Source organism: Gasterosteus aculeatus, chromosome 14 (assembly GCF_964276395.1).
Source record: "Gasterosteus aculeatus chromosome 14, fGasAcu3.hap1.1, whole genome shotgun sequence".
NCBI classification, from domain to species: domain Eukaryota; kingdom Metazoa; phylum Chordata; class Actinopteri; order Perciformes; family Gasterosteidae; genus Gasterosteus; species Gasterosteus aculeatus.
In genome coordinates this window covers 15,920,278-15,939,416 of record NC_135702.1, presented here as the reverse complement: position 1 = coordinate 15,939,416, position 19,139 = coordinate 15,920,278, and the positions used below count along the sequence as shown (strand labels likewise).

At 45.7% G+C, this 19,139-nt stretch overlaps 1 protein-coding gene across 2 annotated transcripts; it reads left to right on the top strand.

Moving 5' to 3' along the window:
- The first annotated feature begins 553 nt into the window (after positions 1–553).
- On the top strand, positions 554–18,495 carry pip5kl1 (phosphatidylinositol-4-phosphate 5-kinase-like 1). Of its 2 annotated transcripts, XM_078088331.1 has the most exons (11): positions 554–698; positions 3,326–3,478; positions 4,146–4,361; positions 4,550–4,600; positions 4,739–4,893; positions 7,656–7,780; positions 8,773–8,807; positions 8,905–8,960; positions 9,076–9,188; positions 9,403–9,565; positions 15,881–18,495. In XM_078088331.1, the coding sequence occupies exons 3-11, from the start codon at positions 4,152–4,154 to the stop codon at positions 16,329–16,331; spliced, it is 1,359 nt and encodes a 452-aa protein (XP_077944457.1). In that variant the 5' UTR covers positions 554–698; positions 3,326–3,478; positions 4,146–4,151; the 3' UTR covers positions 16,332–18,495. The 2 variants fall into 2 exon arrangements, with proteins under 2 accessions (XP_077944457.1, XP_077944458.1); XM_078088332.1 differs by lacking the exon at positions 554–698 and having other exon boundaries at positions 3,372–3,498.
- The last annotated feature ends 644 nt before the right edge of the window (positions 18,496–19,139 follow it).

Genomic DNA, 19,139 nt, shown 5'->3' with positions numbered 1-19,139 from the left:
GCAAGTGAACCTGTGAAGAAAACCCAAGAAATCTTATAAACATTTTACATTGGTTTCCTTTGAGATATTAAGGGCTTTGCATAGGGGTTTTGCTGTTGCTGCTTTAAAATGATTAAATTTATAATATAAATCCTAAAAATAACTTTGTGAAACTATTCTATATTGTTTTAAAGGGCAGTTTATTTAATGGGCAGATCATTCATTGATAATGAACTAGATGAGTACCAGATCTCACTAAACCCCACATGGTGCTCCTTGAGGTTTTGACTTCTTTGCCCTTTGTGATGGATTTTGAGATAAATCAATTCCAAGAGCCTCTAGCTCTTGGCGTGATGCTTTTTCACACGCAACATGCTTTTCAGACGAGCCGCCGGGCGTTGGCTTCCAGTAGGTAGAAGACATGGCAAGGCGTTCAATTAGATCCTGTTGTGTTGTATACTTCCAGAACCATGTGGTGCTGCTGTTGTACGTTTGCACCACTGGGCTGGGAGACCACGTTACTTGTAACTCAGTGCTTCCTGTTTCATCACTGCACCACCACTATGCTGCCAGTGCAGTGCGGCTGGGCAGTCAGTGCCTGTGGGTGTGACCGCAGGGCTGCGTGTCATCACACACACACACACACACACACACACACCAGTCCAGTCCAGCGGCCGAGCATCGACCTGTTATCCTCTGCATCCACGAGCCACACTGAGGCAAGTAAACATGCAACATTAAAAGAGTACCTTACTAGTCCATTCAGAACTTAAATGGCATTTCTTTCATTGTTCCCAGGATTGTTTAACACTGATGGAAATTGCGATGTGATTTTTATCTGAGGGCGTTCTGATATTCGGTCTACATGCTTGCTGATGTGTCCCATTTAATCAGAGCCAGACTTTTGCATTTTGTTGGATGTTTAAAATTGTATAGATTTTTACTAAAGATATCTAGTACAAAAAGTACTAGCTATTTTCAGTAAATATGTGCAGCTATTAACTGTTTCATATGTAGTGGTGGGCAGATGGGCTGGTGAGGTTGACCCACATTAACCCTGTCATCCAGCAGCAGAAAAACAGCTTTTGTGTGGTCGTCAACAAGCTGCATACTCAGCATCACTCAGTGTGTGTCGAACAACATGCTGCCAGACCTGATGTCCAACAGTCCGGAAAAACCTGCAAATGAAACATTCTTTTAAATATATGACATGCACACATGTAAAATCATGTTCAAATCAGGATGCATATGTGTGAACAGCCCCAACTTTTGCTTGTTGGTATTTTTGATTACAGGATATTTTACTAAATCCTTCCGGTTGTTCGGTAAAGTCCATCTCTATCTGCAAATATCTGCATTATATTTATTTAGAACTATTTGCTAATGTAAAAATAGTGCAGACCAACCATCTGATTTGGACCTCGTTTTTGCAGCTGTGCTGTCTCTGTCATGAGTTTGAGACATTCTGTGAGCGCGGGCGTCTGCTGACTTTCGCTGCCACAATAACAGCTTGAGCTCTGATTTGTGAGGCCTGGAGCGTCTTGGCAGCAACGCTCAGCTCATGTGCCCCGACGACAAGTGCAGAACGTCACAAATTAAAGCACGTTTGCTGAAAGGCACCATCTGGCATAGTTTATTGCTGTTATACTGCATATACTGCATACAGAACAGATACTGCTGAACTGCTAAAAACTAGCGTTGATATTTTTAATACCAATGACGTGAATAGGATGTACAGAACACTTCTGTTTCCTGAATGATTTTGTTGATAGATGATCTGCTCCTTAAGCTTCAAGAATACCAACTGAAATCCAAATTTGCCCATAAATCTAAAACTAAGAAAATACAATCTGAAAGGGACACAAAAATTTGAAAACAATAAGATAAGAAATAATGAAAAATTGGTCTGAAAATATTAAATCTGCTACTGAAAAATATATGACCTCAAATATCAAAATATGTAAGTGAAAAGAAAAAAAAACATAATTTATTACAACGCCAGAACTGAAAGAAAACATGTTCAACCCCAAATAGTTTTTAATCCTACACTTATTTTGAGTTTTTGTTTCAGATATTTTAAAAAAAGTCTTAAACAAAAGGAAACAGACAGCGTGAGGCCCATTTGTCACCTGTCTCTTTACAAAGGATGCATGACACATGAGACGCATGTTGGAATCTGTGCCCTCACATCAGCACAGGAAAAACCCTCCCAAAAACTGAAGGAAAGAGAGAGGAAACCTCATGGAGAACGGCAGCGGAGGATCCTCCCCCCAGGATGGACAGGATGTAATGATGTAATGGAGGTCTTGTGTACTGAATGAAGAACTTAAGATGTACAATACTTTCAGTGTTTCCTCTACCAATGTGTGCTGCACTCGCCAAACAAGCCTGGATTCTTCTACTTTAGTGGAACGTCATAACTGTTCAAGCAGTTGGCTTTAAGTTGCATGTTGGAGGGTTCTACTTATACTTATCCTTCTAGTTACCACTGTCCTTTCTAGAGGAGCAATAGCGTCTGTCAAAGATCCTGCAGCACTGTCAACAAGATGATTGATTTGGGAAGTTTTCACAGTAGTTCTCTGGTATCTTGAGACACGATAGTGAACTTAGAGCAGAAGGAATCACCTCTACGTGGCTGCAGCGCTATCAGATAAGCATCGACTGTAGAAGCCTTTGCTGAGAGGAGCAGATTCTGGTGGAAATTCAAAGGTTATTAGATAATTGTCTGTGGAAAGACAGTGTTAAATGTTCCAGCCCAACACCAAACACCAGAACCAAGTCAAGGGTGTGGTTAAAACAACGATTGGGTTTCTGTACACCAATTGAATCTGACAATGAGACAATTATGGTTTTGTTGGGTGACTGGCCTGACGGAAGCACAGAGATGTGTGTAACTCTGCTTCCTGGTCTGGACTCTGGGTCATGGGTTAGGTCCACTGAGACACTGGGTCAGATGTGTTGATCTGGGATGGATGCCGTCCCTCCCAATCAGACCATGCTCCCCCCAAAACGCCTTCCAGTGATCAGCGAAGCCCACATTATTCATTTGACTATTGACCTGCACAGTAAGCAACAGCAAAACAATGTCGGAATGTCCTTTCAACAGTGCTGCAAAAACTGTAAAAGAGCAACCGAGCCTTCTATTGGAAAGTGGATCAGAAGAGCCACCGTGACAATTGGGGCGTTCATTTAACACTCAAAGCGCCACCGTTTGATTTTAAATTCTGCTGTGTTTGCGATTCAACACCCTCTGCCTGTCTGAAATGCTCTGTTCCAACCGCAGCAGCCCAAACACGGCTTTTGTTTCTCAGTCAGAGTTAATGTGTAGTTGTGTGTGTTGCAACAGAAAGAAGAGCCACAGAGGTGCCTGGAGCTTGTTGCTATCACCCAACAGCATATCTAACCAAGTTACAAAAGGGGTTGGGGCCAAAGCACGATCCCTCCTCCACTGTCACAGGGCCGAGCATAGAAGGTTAAAGGAGCAGTTCACCCCAATAAGGTCCGTGGGATTGAGTCACAGTAAGCAATTGTCTGTGTGTTTGTTCTAGTGAAGGAGCGTGTGACCCAGTGATGCAGTGAGGCTGTTCTGATTAGTAAATGCATTCATTGTTAGTTTGGGATTTGCAGGGAAAAACTAGAATATCACCAGCTTTTAACCCTAAAAAACGGATTTTGGTCACTTACTTTTAACATTGTTTGTGTTTCGTACAGCAGTCAATTGTTGAGCAAACATTTATGTGTTAAGTGTTTTTACATTGTTTAATACCTTTTACATTTTCACCGGTCCATTCCCCCAATGCCCTTTTAGTCTTTGCCTTGTCATGTTAATCACTGTCACTGCTTTAATTTGCAGGTACACTGATTGAGGTTAGATTGTTTTCCTCTAATGTAGACATACATGGGACCGAATTAAGAGATGTGGAGGGCCAGTATCATCCCATTACCACAGCACAGCTCATGAAAGTACTATTCCTTTGTGTTGGTTTCCATAGCTACCCTGTAAAAGACTCAACTGACAGACAGCTGTCTTTTGTGTTTGTCACTGGCCTCTCTGGCCTCCGCTTGCTCTTTCATTTCTTTTCGCTGGAGCTTTGGAAGCCTGTCTGCATTTAGAGTGCAGTGCTTCGGGTGATACTTTTTCGGTCTGTGTATTTTTGGTGTCCCAGGTGGAGATGTCAGCAGGCGGGGGTGGCCTGGGGATGTCTGGTCACCGCCAGCGCTCCGGCACGGTCAAGAGGAGGCGTTGGGGAGGTTTGAGGCAGCAGTGGAAGCTTCTGGGCGTTTTTGAGATTGATCAGCAGCACGAGTTCTACAGTCTCACCTGCATGATGAAGGAGGGATTGGCAGCAGCGATTCAAAACAACATCAACAATTCAGCTACAGTGAGTACGCGGCAGCAGAGGCACAATGTCATCAGAGCGCTGCAGCCCGCTAAGGTCCGCCCCCAATGTTCTCATCTATTAACGTTGACAACTATTTTATAGAACGTTAACACAATTTTTTAAAATGTTTTGTTAATCAACAATTAAGTAGGACTACTAAGACATCTTTCCTCTTTATTCCACTTTAGAATGAACTGTCAGATGATGATTACAGATTAGAGGTCACTCAGATTCATAAGGTAGGTGGATGTGTTTCAATAACTAAACTGGCTCAAATTAGTTTTTGTGTTGAATCCTTGTAGCTGCATATTTAGTGTGTGTGTGTGTGTGTGTGTGTGTGTGTGTGTGTGTGTGTGTGTGTGTGTGTGTTCGTGTAGGACTTTACAATGGAGACATTTGCAGGCCCTGTGTTTGCCAGCCTGCGTAGCTCTTCAGGAATGACGGAGCAGGAGTATCAGCAGTCGCTCTGCTCTGAAAGCTGCTACCTCCAGTTCATCAGCAACTCCAAGAGCAAGGCCGACTTCTTCCTGACGTGAGTCATCATATACCAGCTGTTGAAAGTGGCTTGCACACTTTTTTTTCATAAGAAATAACATTTATTTTAGATTGAAATCCAATATATTGAGCCTGAAGACCTACTTTTGTTGCACTTTGTTGTGCAACAGCTCTCCTCTCCTATTATATCACAGTTTAATGTAATAACTACCTGAAGTGTTTTTGTTTGTAAATGTTTGTTTGCACATGGGCGACGATGGAGATAACTGGAGAGGAACGTGATTGGGAGGAATGGCCTCCCTGATCTGAACCCGAGTGGGTGTTTGTTACTGGACTTCTGTACTACGGATTGTCCAAAACAAACACCATGTTCGAACATAAGGATGTTCATAAGTGTACGTGGTACCAGAACATCCTAGGCCAAAGATCGCTGATCGATTTTGTAATCATATCGTCTGATCTGAGGCTGCATGTTCTGGACACTCGGGTAAACAGAGGGGCAGAGCTGTCAACTGATCACCATCTGGTGGTGAGCTGGGTCAGAGGATGGGGGAAGACTCGGGACAGACCCGGTAAACCCAAGCGTGTAGTGAGGGTGAACTGAGAACATCTGGAGGAGGCCCCGGTCCAAGAGATTTTCAACTCACATCTCCAGCGGAGCTTCTCTCACATTCCTGTGGAGGTAGGGGACATTGAACCAGAGTGGTGTATGTTCAAAACCTCCATTGCTGAAGCCGCGGCAGTGAGTTGTGGCCTCAAGGTCTTAGATGCATCAAGGCGCGGTAACCCTCGAACCCCGTGGTGGACACCGGTGGTCAGGGAAGCCATCCGACTGAAGAAGCAGGCCTTCCGGGTTATGATATCCGGTGGGACTCCGGAAGCAGTTGCAGTGTACCGACAGGCTCGAAGGGCAGCAGCCTCTGCCGTGATGGAGGCAAAGCAGCGAGTATGGGAGGAGTTCGGGGTAACTATGGAGAAGGACTTTCGGTCGGCACCAGTGCGCCTGGAAGACCATCCGGCACCCAAGAAGGAGGAAACCGGGAACCATCCAAGCTGCATACAGTAAGGATGGGACCCTGTTGACCGCGACTGAGGAGGTTATCGGGCGGTGGATGGAACACTTTGAGGATCTCCTGAATCCAACTACTACGCCCTCTTTCTTAGAGGCGGAGCTGGAGGCGGAGGAGGGATCATCGTCAATTTGCCTGGTGAAGGTCACTTTGGTAGTCAAACAACTCTGCGGTGGCAAAGCCCCGGGGATTGATGAGATCTGTCCAGAGTTGCTAAAAGCAATGGGTGTTGGGGGGATGTCTTGGCTGACACGCCTCTTCAACATTGCTTGGAAGTCTGGGACAGCGCCAAAAGAGTGGCAGACCAGGTGGTGGTACCCATCTTCAAAAAGGGGGACCAGAGAGTGTGTGCCAATTACAGGGGTATCACACTACTCAGCCTCCCTGGTAAAGTCTACTCCAAGGTGCTGGAAAGGAGGGTTCGAACAATAGTCGAACCAAGGATTGAAGAGGAACAACTCTTTCCAGGATCATGGAGGGGGCTTGGGAGTATGCCCATCCAGTTCACATGTGTTTTGTGGACTTGGAGAAGGCGTATGACCGGGTCCCCCGAGAGATACTGTGGGAGGTGCTGCGGGAGTACGGGGTGAGGGGTTCCTTACTTGGGGCCATCCAATCCTTGTACGCCCAAAGCGAGAGCTGTGTTCGGGTGCTCGGCAGTAAATTGAAGGTGTTTCCCGTGGGGAATGGCCTTCGCCAGGCTACGCCTTGTCACCAATCTTGTTTGTGGTCATCATGGACAGGATATCGAGGCGTAGTCGGGGGGAGGAGGGTCTACAGTTTGGGGAGTTGCGGATCTCATTGCTGCTTTTTGCAGCTGATGTGGTCCTGATGGCATCTTCTTTCTGTGATCTCCAATTCTTACTGGAGCGTTTCGCAGTCCAGTAAGAAGCGGTCGGGATGAGGATTAGCACCTCTAAATCTGAGGCCATGGTTCTCAGCAGGAAACCGATGGATTGCCTTCTCCAGGTAGGGAATGTGTCCTTATCCCAAGTGAAGGAGTTCAAGTACCTCGGGGTCTTGTTCACGAGTGAGGGGAAGATGGAGTGTGAGTTTGGCCGGAGAATCGGAGCAGCGGCAGCGGTATTGCACGCGCTTTACCGCACCGATGTGACGGAAAGAGAGCTGAGCCGGAAGGCAAAGCTCTCGATCTACCGGTCAATCTTCGTTCCTACCCTCACCAATGGTCATGAAGGATGGGTCATGACCGAAAGAACTAGGTCACGGGTACAAGCGGCCGAAATGGGTTTCCTCAGGAGAGTGGCTGGCGTCTCCCTTAGGGATAGGGTGAGAAGCTCAGCCATTCGCGAGGAGCTCGGAGTAGAGCCGCTGCTCCTTTGCGTCGAAAGGAGCCAGTTGAGGTGGTTTGGGCATCTGGTGAGGATGCCCCCTGGGCGCCTCCCTAGGGAGGTGTTTCTTCTGGGAAGAGGCCCCGGGGAAGACCCAGGACTAGGTGGAGAGATTATATCTCTGCACTGGCCTGGGAACGCCTTGGGATCCCCCAGTCAGAGCTGGTAGATGTGGCCCGGGAAAGGGAAGTTTGGGGTCCCCTGCTGGAGCTGTTGCCCCCGCAACACAACCCCGGATAAGCGGTTGAAGATAGATGGATGTTAGATGGTTAAATGGGTAGATAAAGTTGTAGAATCAAAATAATAACTTTTTAAAGGGTCAGACTCTTGTGTTACTGAGAGGATAGAAATATTCATCTTTGGTGCTTTTGGACTTCTAGAAATGATAAGCGATTCTTCTTGAAGACTCAGAACAAAAGGGAAATTCAATTCCTTCTGACCAACTTGAAAATCTACATGGAACATCTGAGGAAGTTCCCCCATTCATTGCTCGTCAAGTTCCTAGGTACACACATCTCACACACACACACACACACACACACACACACACACACACACACACACACACACACACACACACAATGACCCACTTTAATTTGGGCCAGGTAACCAAAGTAGAGTGACCATGGTCAATGAAGTGTACTTGTATTTCTCTTTTCCAGCCTTCCAACTACTCTAATCTCTTTAACACCACATGTCATCATTCATGTATTCACACCCATTCCTACTCTGATGGGAGGAGCTACCACACACAGTGACACCTGCCCATCAGAAACTAACATTCACACCTTATAGTCACAGCTACGGGTTTAGTGTATTGCCTGTCAACATGTCGCCATGTGGACTAAAGCCAGGGATTAAAACGCCCATCCGCTTATTGAAGGATGACTGAGCAACACTGAGCAACAGTCGCTCACATGATTATGATTATAGAACATTTATAAGTCAGCGTGACTGACTTTTTCATGAGGTGTTGGACAGCAGTGGGGTAATAAATCAAAACTTGAGCCTAGAGGCGATATAAACATAACTGGGACGGATGTAAGAGATATTTAGTTAAAGAGCGGGTTAAAGAAATATATTAGTATTTTGGTTCACTCAGTCATTGCAACATTGAACATTGAACACCACCAAAGGTCAGATCCAGTTGGAGACTAGATAGTGAATATTGTGGAACATTTGATCCCTCTAAGGCCAATTTGGGATTTTGAGCTAAGATTCAATACCATTCTTTTTTTTTACAATCTGTCCAGAGGGGACATCCTCTGTTGTGAAACCCTCACAGCAGAGAAGCAGTAAAAGTGCACAACTTATTATATAGAATTTAATTTGATTTAGAATCTCAGAGTTTTTTTTCAGGAGTTTGTAGACCAAACCATATCTAAAAGAGACAGCCAGAAACATGAATTTAACTAATACTAATGTTTAACAATAAATATGTTAGAATTTAACAACATTTCAGAGAATTGGACTGAATTATTTCTCACTTTTTTCAAGGTGTTCACAGGATCAAAATCCCACACAGAAGCAAGGTACAAATATATGTAAATGTCACTGTTAAAGTATTCAAATGGATGAATGTTCAAAGCGTAATGAAGCCATTTCCTTTTTTTTGCATGTCCTTTGCAGAAATACTTCATTGTTATGCAAAGTGTATTTTATCCCGGTGATCGGATCAGCGCCAGGTCAGCACCATCTACTTGCCTCCGGAAATACAAAGCAAAGTGTTGCTGTGTTTTACTACACAGGAATGGAGGGTGCAGCATCCTCGTGCGGTTGGATGTGTGTTTTGTGTTGCAGGTACGACATTAAGGGCTGTGAGGTGAGTCGGTGGACAGAGCCGGCACCAGAGGGGAGCCAGATCATTGTGGTTCTCAAAGACCTCAACTTCGAGGGCCAGTCTGTCATCCTCGGTAAGGAGAAATAAGGGGATGTTTGTGTGATGGGAGTCATAAGGGAATCTGCTTCATGTACAGCCTCCAACAACAATATGCATCAATCAGAGGAACCGTTGATGATGCCAATGTTTTATTTAGATGCCAGTGGTAAGATAAGAATATCAAACGTACCGCACAAGTTTGCTTTCTGAGGAGCCATGTTTGACTTGTGGTGTTTGTCTGTGTGCAGACCAGCAGCGTCATTGGCTGGTGCGGCAGGTGGAGATTGACACGCACTTCCTGCAGAGGCTCAATGTGTTGGACTACAGTCTCCTCTTGGGCTATCAGCCCTTACACCAGGATGAACGCCACCAGAGTATCTCCTTCGCTACTCTCATTATAAGGACCAAAAGGTCAGTGTCTTTAACCCTTTTTTTTTACATTTCTAGACAGAGGTTCCCAACATTTTGTCTCCCTGCTTGTGTGGTGTAGTGATCCATTCTGGAGGGACTACAAGCTCTTCGGTTATTATTAACGTTCCTCACGTTCCACAGGGTTTGTAGACGTGGGGTTGCAGCAGCAGGTTTGGGTGGCTGACCAAATCTGTTGAAGAATAGGTTCAGGTCATTCACCCACTTTCTGTCCCCCACAGGCTGTGGTTGGTCCCCTTGTAGCCAGATCACCTTCAGGCCCTCCCAGGCCCTGCTGATGACTTTCTGCAGCAGCTGGTCCTCCATCTTTGTCCTGTAGACTATTTTTCTACGGTGGCTCTGAAGTGCAAATCACAACAGCAAATAGGAAAACACAACGACATTAACTTCTTACGGAAAGGGTAGGGCCTTATAGCAGATAGCAGAGGACGGACCCTTCTGATTGGACAGACGGACTGACTGTCTTTTAACAGGAAATGATACAGGGCTCTCAAGTGTCACATTACATTACATTACATTACATGTCATTTAGCTGACGCTTTTATCCAAAGCGACGTACAATAAGTGCATTCAACCATAGGGTACAAACTCAGGAGAACAAGAAACAAGAAAGTGCAATTTCCTCAAATAAGCCAATTTACAATTTGCTATAGATGAGTGACGTTACAAGTACAATTTAAGTGCTACAATTTGTTAGTCTTTAGTCGAGGTAGAGTCTGAAGAGGTGTGTCTTTAGTTTGCGGCGGAAGATGTGAAGGCTCTCTGCGGTCCTGATGTCTTCAGAGAGCGCGTTCCACCATTTCGGCGCAAGGACAGCAAAGAGTCGAGACCTAGTCGAGTGTTTTGCTCTCAGTGAGGGAGGGACGAGTAGTTTTGTAGATGCAGAGCGGAGAGTGCGGGTTGGGATGTAGGGTTTGACCATGTCCTGGATGTAAGCTGGACCCGATCCATTCACAGCATGGTACGTGAGCACCAGTGTTTTGAACTGGATGCGGGCGGCCACCGGTAGCCAGTGAAGAGAGCGGAGGAGTGGAGTAGTGTGGGAGAATTTCGGAAGGTTGAAGACCAGTCGAGCTGCTGCATTCTGAATGAGCTGCAGAGGTCGAATGGCGGTGGCAGGGAGACCTGCCAGGAGGGAGTTGCAGTAGTCCAGGCGGGAGATGACAAGAGCCTGAATCAGTACCTGCGCTGCCTTCTGAGTGAGAAGGGGACGTATTCTCCTGATGTTGTAGAGCGTGTATCTACAGGATCGCGTTGTCGCAGTGATGTTGGGAGTCAGGGAGAGTTGGCTGTCGAGTGTGACGCCGAGGTTCTTAGCAGTCAAAGTGGGCGTTAGCACAGAGTTTCCAAAGTTGACTGTCAGGTCCTGGGTAAGCGAATCTTTTCCGGGAAAGAGAAGTAGTTCAGTCTTGTCGGGGTTGATTTTCAGATGGTGGGCGGACATCCACTGAGAGATGTCAGTTAGACAGGCAGAGATCCGAGCCGCCACCTGGGTGTCCGAGTGAGGGAAGGAGAGAATTAGTTGGGTGTCATCGGCATAGCTGTGGTAAGAGAAGCCATGCGAGCGAATGACAGCGCCAAGAGAGTTGGTGTAAAGCGAAAACAGGAGGGGACCCAGCACGGAACCCTGAGGAACTCCAGTAGTAAGAGGACACGGTTCCGACACAGATCCTCGCCAGGTTACCCGGTAGGTGCGGCCATCGAGGTAGGACGAGAGAAGGGAGAGAGCAGAGCCTGTGACACCAAGTTCCTGAAGGGAGGAAATAAGGATCTGGTGGTTGACCGTGTCAAATGCAGCAGAGAGGTCCAGAAGGATGAGGACAGAGGAGAGAGAGGCGGCTCTAGCAGTGTGGAGTTGCTCAGAGACAGCAAGGAGAGCAGTCTCTGTGGAGTGGCCTGCCTTGAAACCTGACTGGTGGGGGTCAAGGAGGTTGTTACAGTGGAGATAAGAGGAGAGTTGATTAAAGATAGCACGTTCAAGGGTTTTGGACAAGAAGGGAAGAAGAGAGACCGGTCTGTAGTTGTTTTCTTCAGAAGGGTTGAGGGTGGGTTTCTTCAGGAGAGGGTTGACTCTTGCCTCCTTCAGAGAATTGGGAAAACAGCCAGATGACAGAGCGTTGTTGATGAGAAAGGTAAGGAACGGAAGAAGGTCAGGTGCGATAGATTGTAGAAGATGTGATGGAATGGGGTCAAGAGGGCAGGTGGTCGGACGGGCAGAGGTTACTAGGGTAAGAATTTGGTTAGGAGAGAGGGCGGTGAAAGAGGGAAGTGAGGGCGAAAGAGGTGAGGTCGGTGGGACGCGAGAAGTAGGTGGTGGGTTTGAGAAGGAGGAGCGTATGTCAGCTATTTTCTTGGTGAAGTAGTTGACAAAGTCTCCCGGAAGAAGGGTGGAGGGGGGAGGAGGGGGAGGGGGTTCGAGGAGATTGGAGAAGATCGAGAAGAGTTTTTTGGGGTTAGAGAATGAGGATTCGATTTTGGACTGGTAGAAAGAGCTTTTGGCAGCAGAGATAGAGGCAGAGAACGAGGAGAGGAGAGATTGAAATTCAAGCAGGTCGTCAGGTCGTTTATATTTACGCCATCTCCTTTCCGACGCTCGCATGGTGGCTCTCATGGCACGGACCGGTTGAGACAGCCACGGAGCCGGAGGGGATTTGCCAGTCCGTCGTGTCGTAAGAGGGCAGAGAGAGTCTAGAGAGGAGGAAAGAGTTGAGAGGAGAGTCTCTGCAGCAGCGTTCGGATGCAAGAGTGAGAAGGAGTCAGTTGAAGGGAGAGCTGATAGAACAGAGGATGCCAGCGAGGAGGGAGAGAGGGAGCGGATATTGCGACGGGCCGGTATAGAGTTAGTCCATGAGGGAGGTTTGTTAGTTATAGAGAGTGGAAGGGAGTAAGAGATGAAGAAGTGATCAGACACATGAAGTGGAGTTACAGAGAGGTTAGTGGTAGAGCAGTTTCTAGTAAAGATGTAGTCAAGGTGATTGCCGGCTTTGTGAGTAGGAGGAGAGGGAGTGAGTGACAGAGCGAAGGAAGAAAGTAGGTGTACGAGGTCAGATGACTTCTCTGTCTGGATGTTGAAGTCACCCAGGAGGATGACCGGAGGACCATTTTCGGGGAAATTAGACAGGAGAATGTCCAGTTCTTCCAAAAAATGACCTAAGGAGCCTGGCGGACGGTAGAGGACAATGATGGTTAATTGTACCGGGTGAGTGATTGTTACAGCATGGAATTCAAAGGACAATGGGGTGGCTGGTGGTAGAGGGTAGAGAGAAAAGCTCCATTTGGGTGAAATGAGTAGACCTTTGCCACCACCCCTACCAGTGGGCCTGGGAGTGTGGCTGAAGGAGAAGGCGGAGGAGAGAGCGGCTGGGGTGGATGTGTTCTCGGGTGTGATCCAGGTCTCGGTCAGAGCGAGGAAGTCGAGTGACTGCTGGATAGCAAAGCCGGAGATGAAGTCAGCCTTGCGAGTCGCTGACTGGCAGTTCCAGAGACCTCCTGTGACGAGGTGCTGGACGTGTGAGGAGCGGGTGGGATAGGAGAGAGAGGAGAGGTTACGATAGAGAGCAGATCTAGCCCGAGGCCTGTAGTATCTGCGGGAAGAGATTCGAACAGGCACGGGTGAAGGGGTCAAACACATTATTAAAAATAGCAGAAGAAGGCGCCGCATTCAGCCGCCCCGAAGACTGCCACGAAAGACTCCCTTGTCTTTGTTCTGCTCGTCTTCGTGCTGCGAGGATACGCATTGAGCGTGACAGTCACGCATTTCGGTCTCTTGTCACGCACTCCCGCCACTCATCCAATTCCTCACGCCAAGGAATCGGACTCCGGTCCCCGAGCCGCGTCGGCCGTAGTGTCCACAGCGTCCACAGCGTCCACAGCACCCCATCTCCCCCTTTTATTTACAACACCTTATTACCACCACTAATACTTAGACCTGCACTTTACATATACTTATCATACCTACACTTCTTACCTCAATTGCTGCTATTCTTGTCCCAATTACTGTTCATATTGCATATCTATTTCTTACTGTACATATCTATTTATTCACTTATTACACTTTACATATCTAATCTAAAACAATGGTGAAACACTAGTTGGACACTTTTAAGACACTCGTAAAACATCGCCATCTCTCCGTGACTTCCTGCTGTGTCACCTCCCCCCTCATCACAGGCTCTCAGTCCTGCCACTGATTTATTGATTGCCATAAGATCTAGAAAGCGGCATTTCTCAGTTAGAATTACGTCGATTGTGCAAATAGTTAAAGGAGTTACGGTAATTTGAATCCTCCATGTCACTTTGCGTCGCTGGCGAAAGGCTTCGGATTAAGAGGGTTAAAAGACAGACAGTCCGTCTGTCCAATCAGAAGGGTCCGTCCTCAGCTATCTGCTATAAGGAGTTAATGTTGTTGTGTTTTCCTATTTCCCGTTGTGATTTGCACTTCAGAGCCACCGTACTTTTCCCTTCTCCTCCTCGTCATCTCTACAGGGAGCCAGTGAAGAGATCTGAGAGTGTTGGGGGGGGGGGGGGTGAGACCGTCAGTAATCTGCTGGCAGCCTTCTGAATAACCTGCAGACAGTTAACCGTAGATATACTGAGTGAGGAGAAAAGTACATTACAATAATCAATACAGGAAGCGATAAATGCATCAACGATCATCTCTAATTCAGCTGTTGATAAAATGGATCTCAGTTTGCTGATATTTCCGAGGTGGATCTGCACAGCTTTTCAACATGGTGGTCAAACAACAAAGACGAGTGGACCAATGCTCTGCTGACAGGATCATCAGGTGCAATGACCAGAACCTCCGTTTTGTCAGTTGTAAAAAATAGCATTGACCCAGTCAAGGAACCTAATTAACCCGAACACCTCATTGGGTTTGAAGGAAAGATGGAGGTGGATATTGTCTTCATATACATGATAAGCCATATTTTAAGTTTTAATAATCCCTATATATATATATATATATAGGTATAAAGAAAACAACAGAGGCCTCAGAACCAGCAGAGATGTATCCTTGTAGAGCTGTTCTTCTCAGGCATTGAAACCATAATGGCTAACGGCCTCCCATAATGCACTTCTACTAACAATGAACAACTGGGCCGAGTCAGTGAAAGCCTCCACACGTAGGACCCGATGAAAGGAATCAGGTCAGGACCTCCAGTGGACGATATTGTCTTCAATCAATCTCCTGATACCCACACTGAAAAGAAATCAGTGCTATTTACTTAAAAAAAGCTGGGTAACACTTTACACTCATGGTTCAAACACAAATGTCACCACTTACGTTACCAAGCTACTGAGTACCACATTAAAAGTCAGTAGTAAAAACCATTTGCTCAATGAGTGCGGTGCTGAGCAGCTTTTAACTGATTATATAACTGTTGAAGTAAGTGATATCGAGCTGCAGCTCTACGTCTGGCAGCGTGTTCCTCTGATACGGAAGAAGCTGATTGACCGGCAGTGCTGCAAAAATGGAATGTTGTCGTCTCGTATGAATGATATTCTAATTGAACTTACTGAGCAAACCAGACAAACCCTTTAGAACTGAAAATTGTCTATAGTGTTCCGAAGCTCGGTAAATTGTACTTCTGCAGTACCGCACAGTGATGATGATTGAAGTTTGCAGAAGGATCCCAGTGGTCTTATGGTTGTTTCACCGGCCTGCCCCCAACATGTAATGCAACACGACATGTGCTCCCCATATGACACATTGCTACGATGATACGCAAACTAGGATGCTGAGCTAATACCGCTTGACATCCATGCGGTTTGTTGTAATATATGTCATATAGTACCTTTTCATACCTACATTGGACGTCTTTTGAAAATCTTATCAACAATCAATCGTAGCAACAATTGCTCTGAGCTCGACCCCGATGGGTCTTGGATAGATTCCACTGTAGATGGCGCTACTCCTCGGGGGTGTAACTCGACACACTACTACGTACTATTGAATGCAAAGAGTTCTTCTCTTCTTCTCAGTTTGTCTCTCAAAGCCATATCCAGGTTTGGTCTGTTTCTGTTCCTTTGGAAATGAAGCAAAAACCACATTTCTTCATTACAAAATGTGGCTTTGCTTTGGAAATCATACAACATCATAGTTGTAATATGAATCGCTCAATAAAGTTCACAATAACATAGAATAGATCCTAGTTCATTGCTCTTACTCTTACTGCCGTTATGACGTCTACCTGCCATCACACATCCGGATCCCTTTAGAAAAAATACAGTCTGTCTTGTGAATTAGGCCACACAGAGTAACTCACAGCTTTTATCTCCGCTGTGACTTTCTTTCAGATCTGTGAATCCAGGCGGCAGCCGCGTCCACGCAGGCATGGCTGCTGTCCCCGGGGCCGTCCTGGAAGAGGACTCCTCTCTGAATGGATCTGAAACAGGTTGTAGCTATTTGGCGCCCTCGCAGGCAGCGGTTGCATCATGTGGTGGAGGGTCGATTAGTCAAACTGGTCCAGAGCCTTCGGTGCCGAGCGGTGACGCAACTGAGCTTCCAGACTTCAGGGCCCAAAACAGACGTTTATTGCCCAATCTAAAGAATCCTCTGCACGTCATCGATGGGCCTGAGCAGCGCTACTTCATCGGCATCATTGATATCTTCACAGTTTATAGTTTTAGGAAGAGACTGGAGCATTTATGGAAGAGTCTAAGACATCCAGGCCGGTCCTTCTCCACCGTCAGTCCGCAGACGTACTGCCTCAGATTGTGTCACTGGGTCCAGGACCACAGCAAGTAGACCGCGAGGGGTGGAGACGCTCTCACAACAGCACACACCCAAGTTCATCTATATCTCTTCACGTGTTTAAAACGCATCAACGGCATTTTTCGCCTCATTCCCTAAAAAAACAGGTTATTGACCAACAAAATCGGTTATCATTTACTTTTTTGCAGGAAACAAATGATGAGTTGGTAAACAGGGGACAGCAGGGGAACCGCTGCCATGTCTATTGCAAACAGGAAAAGTTAGCATTCACTTATTTTAATTTTATGTTGAATGTTTAACATCACGCCTGCAAGTGAAGTTCTTTAACAAACACTACTTATCTTTTAGCTAAAGGTTGATTTTTTTTTTACTAAAACTGATCAAATAGCTGTGTGGTGTGTTTTCACAGTGTTGAGTGTTGAAAACCGACTGTAACGAGTTGTATGGGAACGTCGCGTTTAAGACACCATGCTTTATTTGTATCTCGCGTTGACATTTTGAGAGGCTGTTATTTGACTCTTGTCCATTGTCTCGTTGTTTTACTGCCCAATTCTATGCACCCACCATGTCAAATGTCTTGTATGTCAAACACACTTTGGCAGTAAATGTTACTCATTCCTGATTTTTTTTTTGCACAAAATGTACTGCTCTGTTTTCCACTGTGCAACATACATGCACAAATAACCAAGACAACCTGGAAATGTGTTTTCAGTGGCTTCCGTCAGTCACATGATGGCTGTTGTCGGTGATTGACATTGTCTTTTCTAGTTGATCGTACATATTTCTTCCAAAATAAGGTTCCTTCAGGATTAATCCTATTGTATTGCTGTGGATATTCAAGAAATAGACACATATTACTGTGACACACATGCATGTTTATTGCACATCTAAGGAGCACAAGTTGGAAAAGTATGTGATGACAAGATGTGTGGACCTTTCAGAGCCCCTCCTGAAGGAATGTTACAACACACAAGTTAAAAACAGGAAACACCAGATGAAACAAGTGTGCTTTGGAAGTAATTTAAATGAATTAATTAATTTACGCACACACACACGTTGTGGAGTGGAGGCGGTTTCTACAGTTTGCAAGCTCTGTTCTTCAGTCTTGCCTGCTCTTATAAGAAAGAGAATATTCAATCGTTTGACAAAAAATTTCAGCTCTTTAGGCCTTTGACAACCTTTTTCTGGAGCTTTCCGCTCCAGTTGTTGTGGATGGAGTTTGCTCAGTAGTCATCCGCGTTCGACTTAATGAAAACTGAAATTCAGCGGAAAGCTCTCGAAAAAGACCGTTTTTGGCAATGAGATATCGAGACATACTAATAGTAATTAGCAACATCCAAAAACGCACACATTGCATCGCTACATTGATCATTCCACTAATACAGATCGAGCAAACCACATATTCTGGTTATTGCAGGCTCATCAGCAATGGAGCTAAAAACATCAATTTAGTCCTAAAGAAAAAAGATATAAGCATGAATGTACTCAAACGTCATTACATTTTGATTTAAAATAAACGGAGGATATTTGGCCCAAATAGTGGCTCTGAAGAAAAAGCTCCAGGGTCACGATATCTTTCAGCGTCATCTTATGGGAACCAACAATCTATGGCAGTTGTCAACTGCACTAAACTACTGTTTACATCTGATAGCAACTTGTGATGTAAAATCAAACGTATGATTCTCTTATATATACAGGAGTATACGGGAATTAACCCTCTGGTATTAGTGTTTTTCCCTGAATCATTTCAGTTCTAAATGTGCTGGCTTTCCATAGCTGGCTACATTCTTCACAAAAAAAACTCATTCCGTACATCTTGAACATATAGTTTTGATTACCTGTTTTTTTTTTCTCAGCCTTTCTTTTGCAGTAATTACTTTATTTCATGGTAAGTCGCCCAACTTGTGCTTTTTGATGGACCCCAACAGCCGCAAATAATCAGGCCGCGAGCCACCTTTGCCTTCCGAGGCGCGGCCTGTCTGCTGGTAGGAACGTGCCCATTGAGACGGAAGTCCCCCGTGCACAGGGACCAGTGGATAATTGTAAATGTAAAATAACAGAGACATTCCCGGGTGGGTCAGACTTCCCCTTTTTGAATGGCAGGGAAACACTGGAGGTGATGGTGTCCTTTGGTGTGACGTACATACATCCCACTGCTGTAAAAGGTCCGCCTGCTGTTAATAAACGTATTAAAAGTGAACGTGGCTTCAGTTTACCAAGTAATTAAATGCTAGGTGGTGACAAAGATGTCTAAAAGCAGAATGTTTTATGTTTATTTACTAGCTGCATCCAGAGTCCTTGTTCTTAACTACATTAACGTTCTCTGTTATATGCTTTTGCATTGAAAAGAAAGGTCAAAATTCCCAGGCTTAACCTCCCATGGAAACCTTTTGGCCCTTTGCAACCCTACACGTAGCTATGACCCGCCCTTATTGCACGGAATCTGGTGAGACTTACGTTATCTTACACGTAATGCAACATGCCAGACTCCACTCTCCCACTAGTCCGTGAGTCTGTTCTTTGGTCTTGATCCTTGAGCCATGTTTCACTACATCGATAATATCTTTCAGCTCATCACAAATCAAACCAAACCCGTTTAACCTCCCTTGTACAACAGCTATTGTAATGTTGTTACACAAATCAGAGAAATTCTTTGTAACTGGAAGATGCTCCAACTTTCCAATTGCCCTTTTGACCTCAGGCAGTTGGCCTGACTTTGGCCTGCATATTGTGTGCGAGGAGACGATCTCCTCCATCCACGGAGCTGAAAGGCTGCCGATCAAGAGTGTGGAAAACGCAGTTTTCTCATGCATGTGGAGAATCAGGGATTCGTTATTCTGA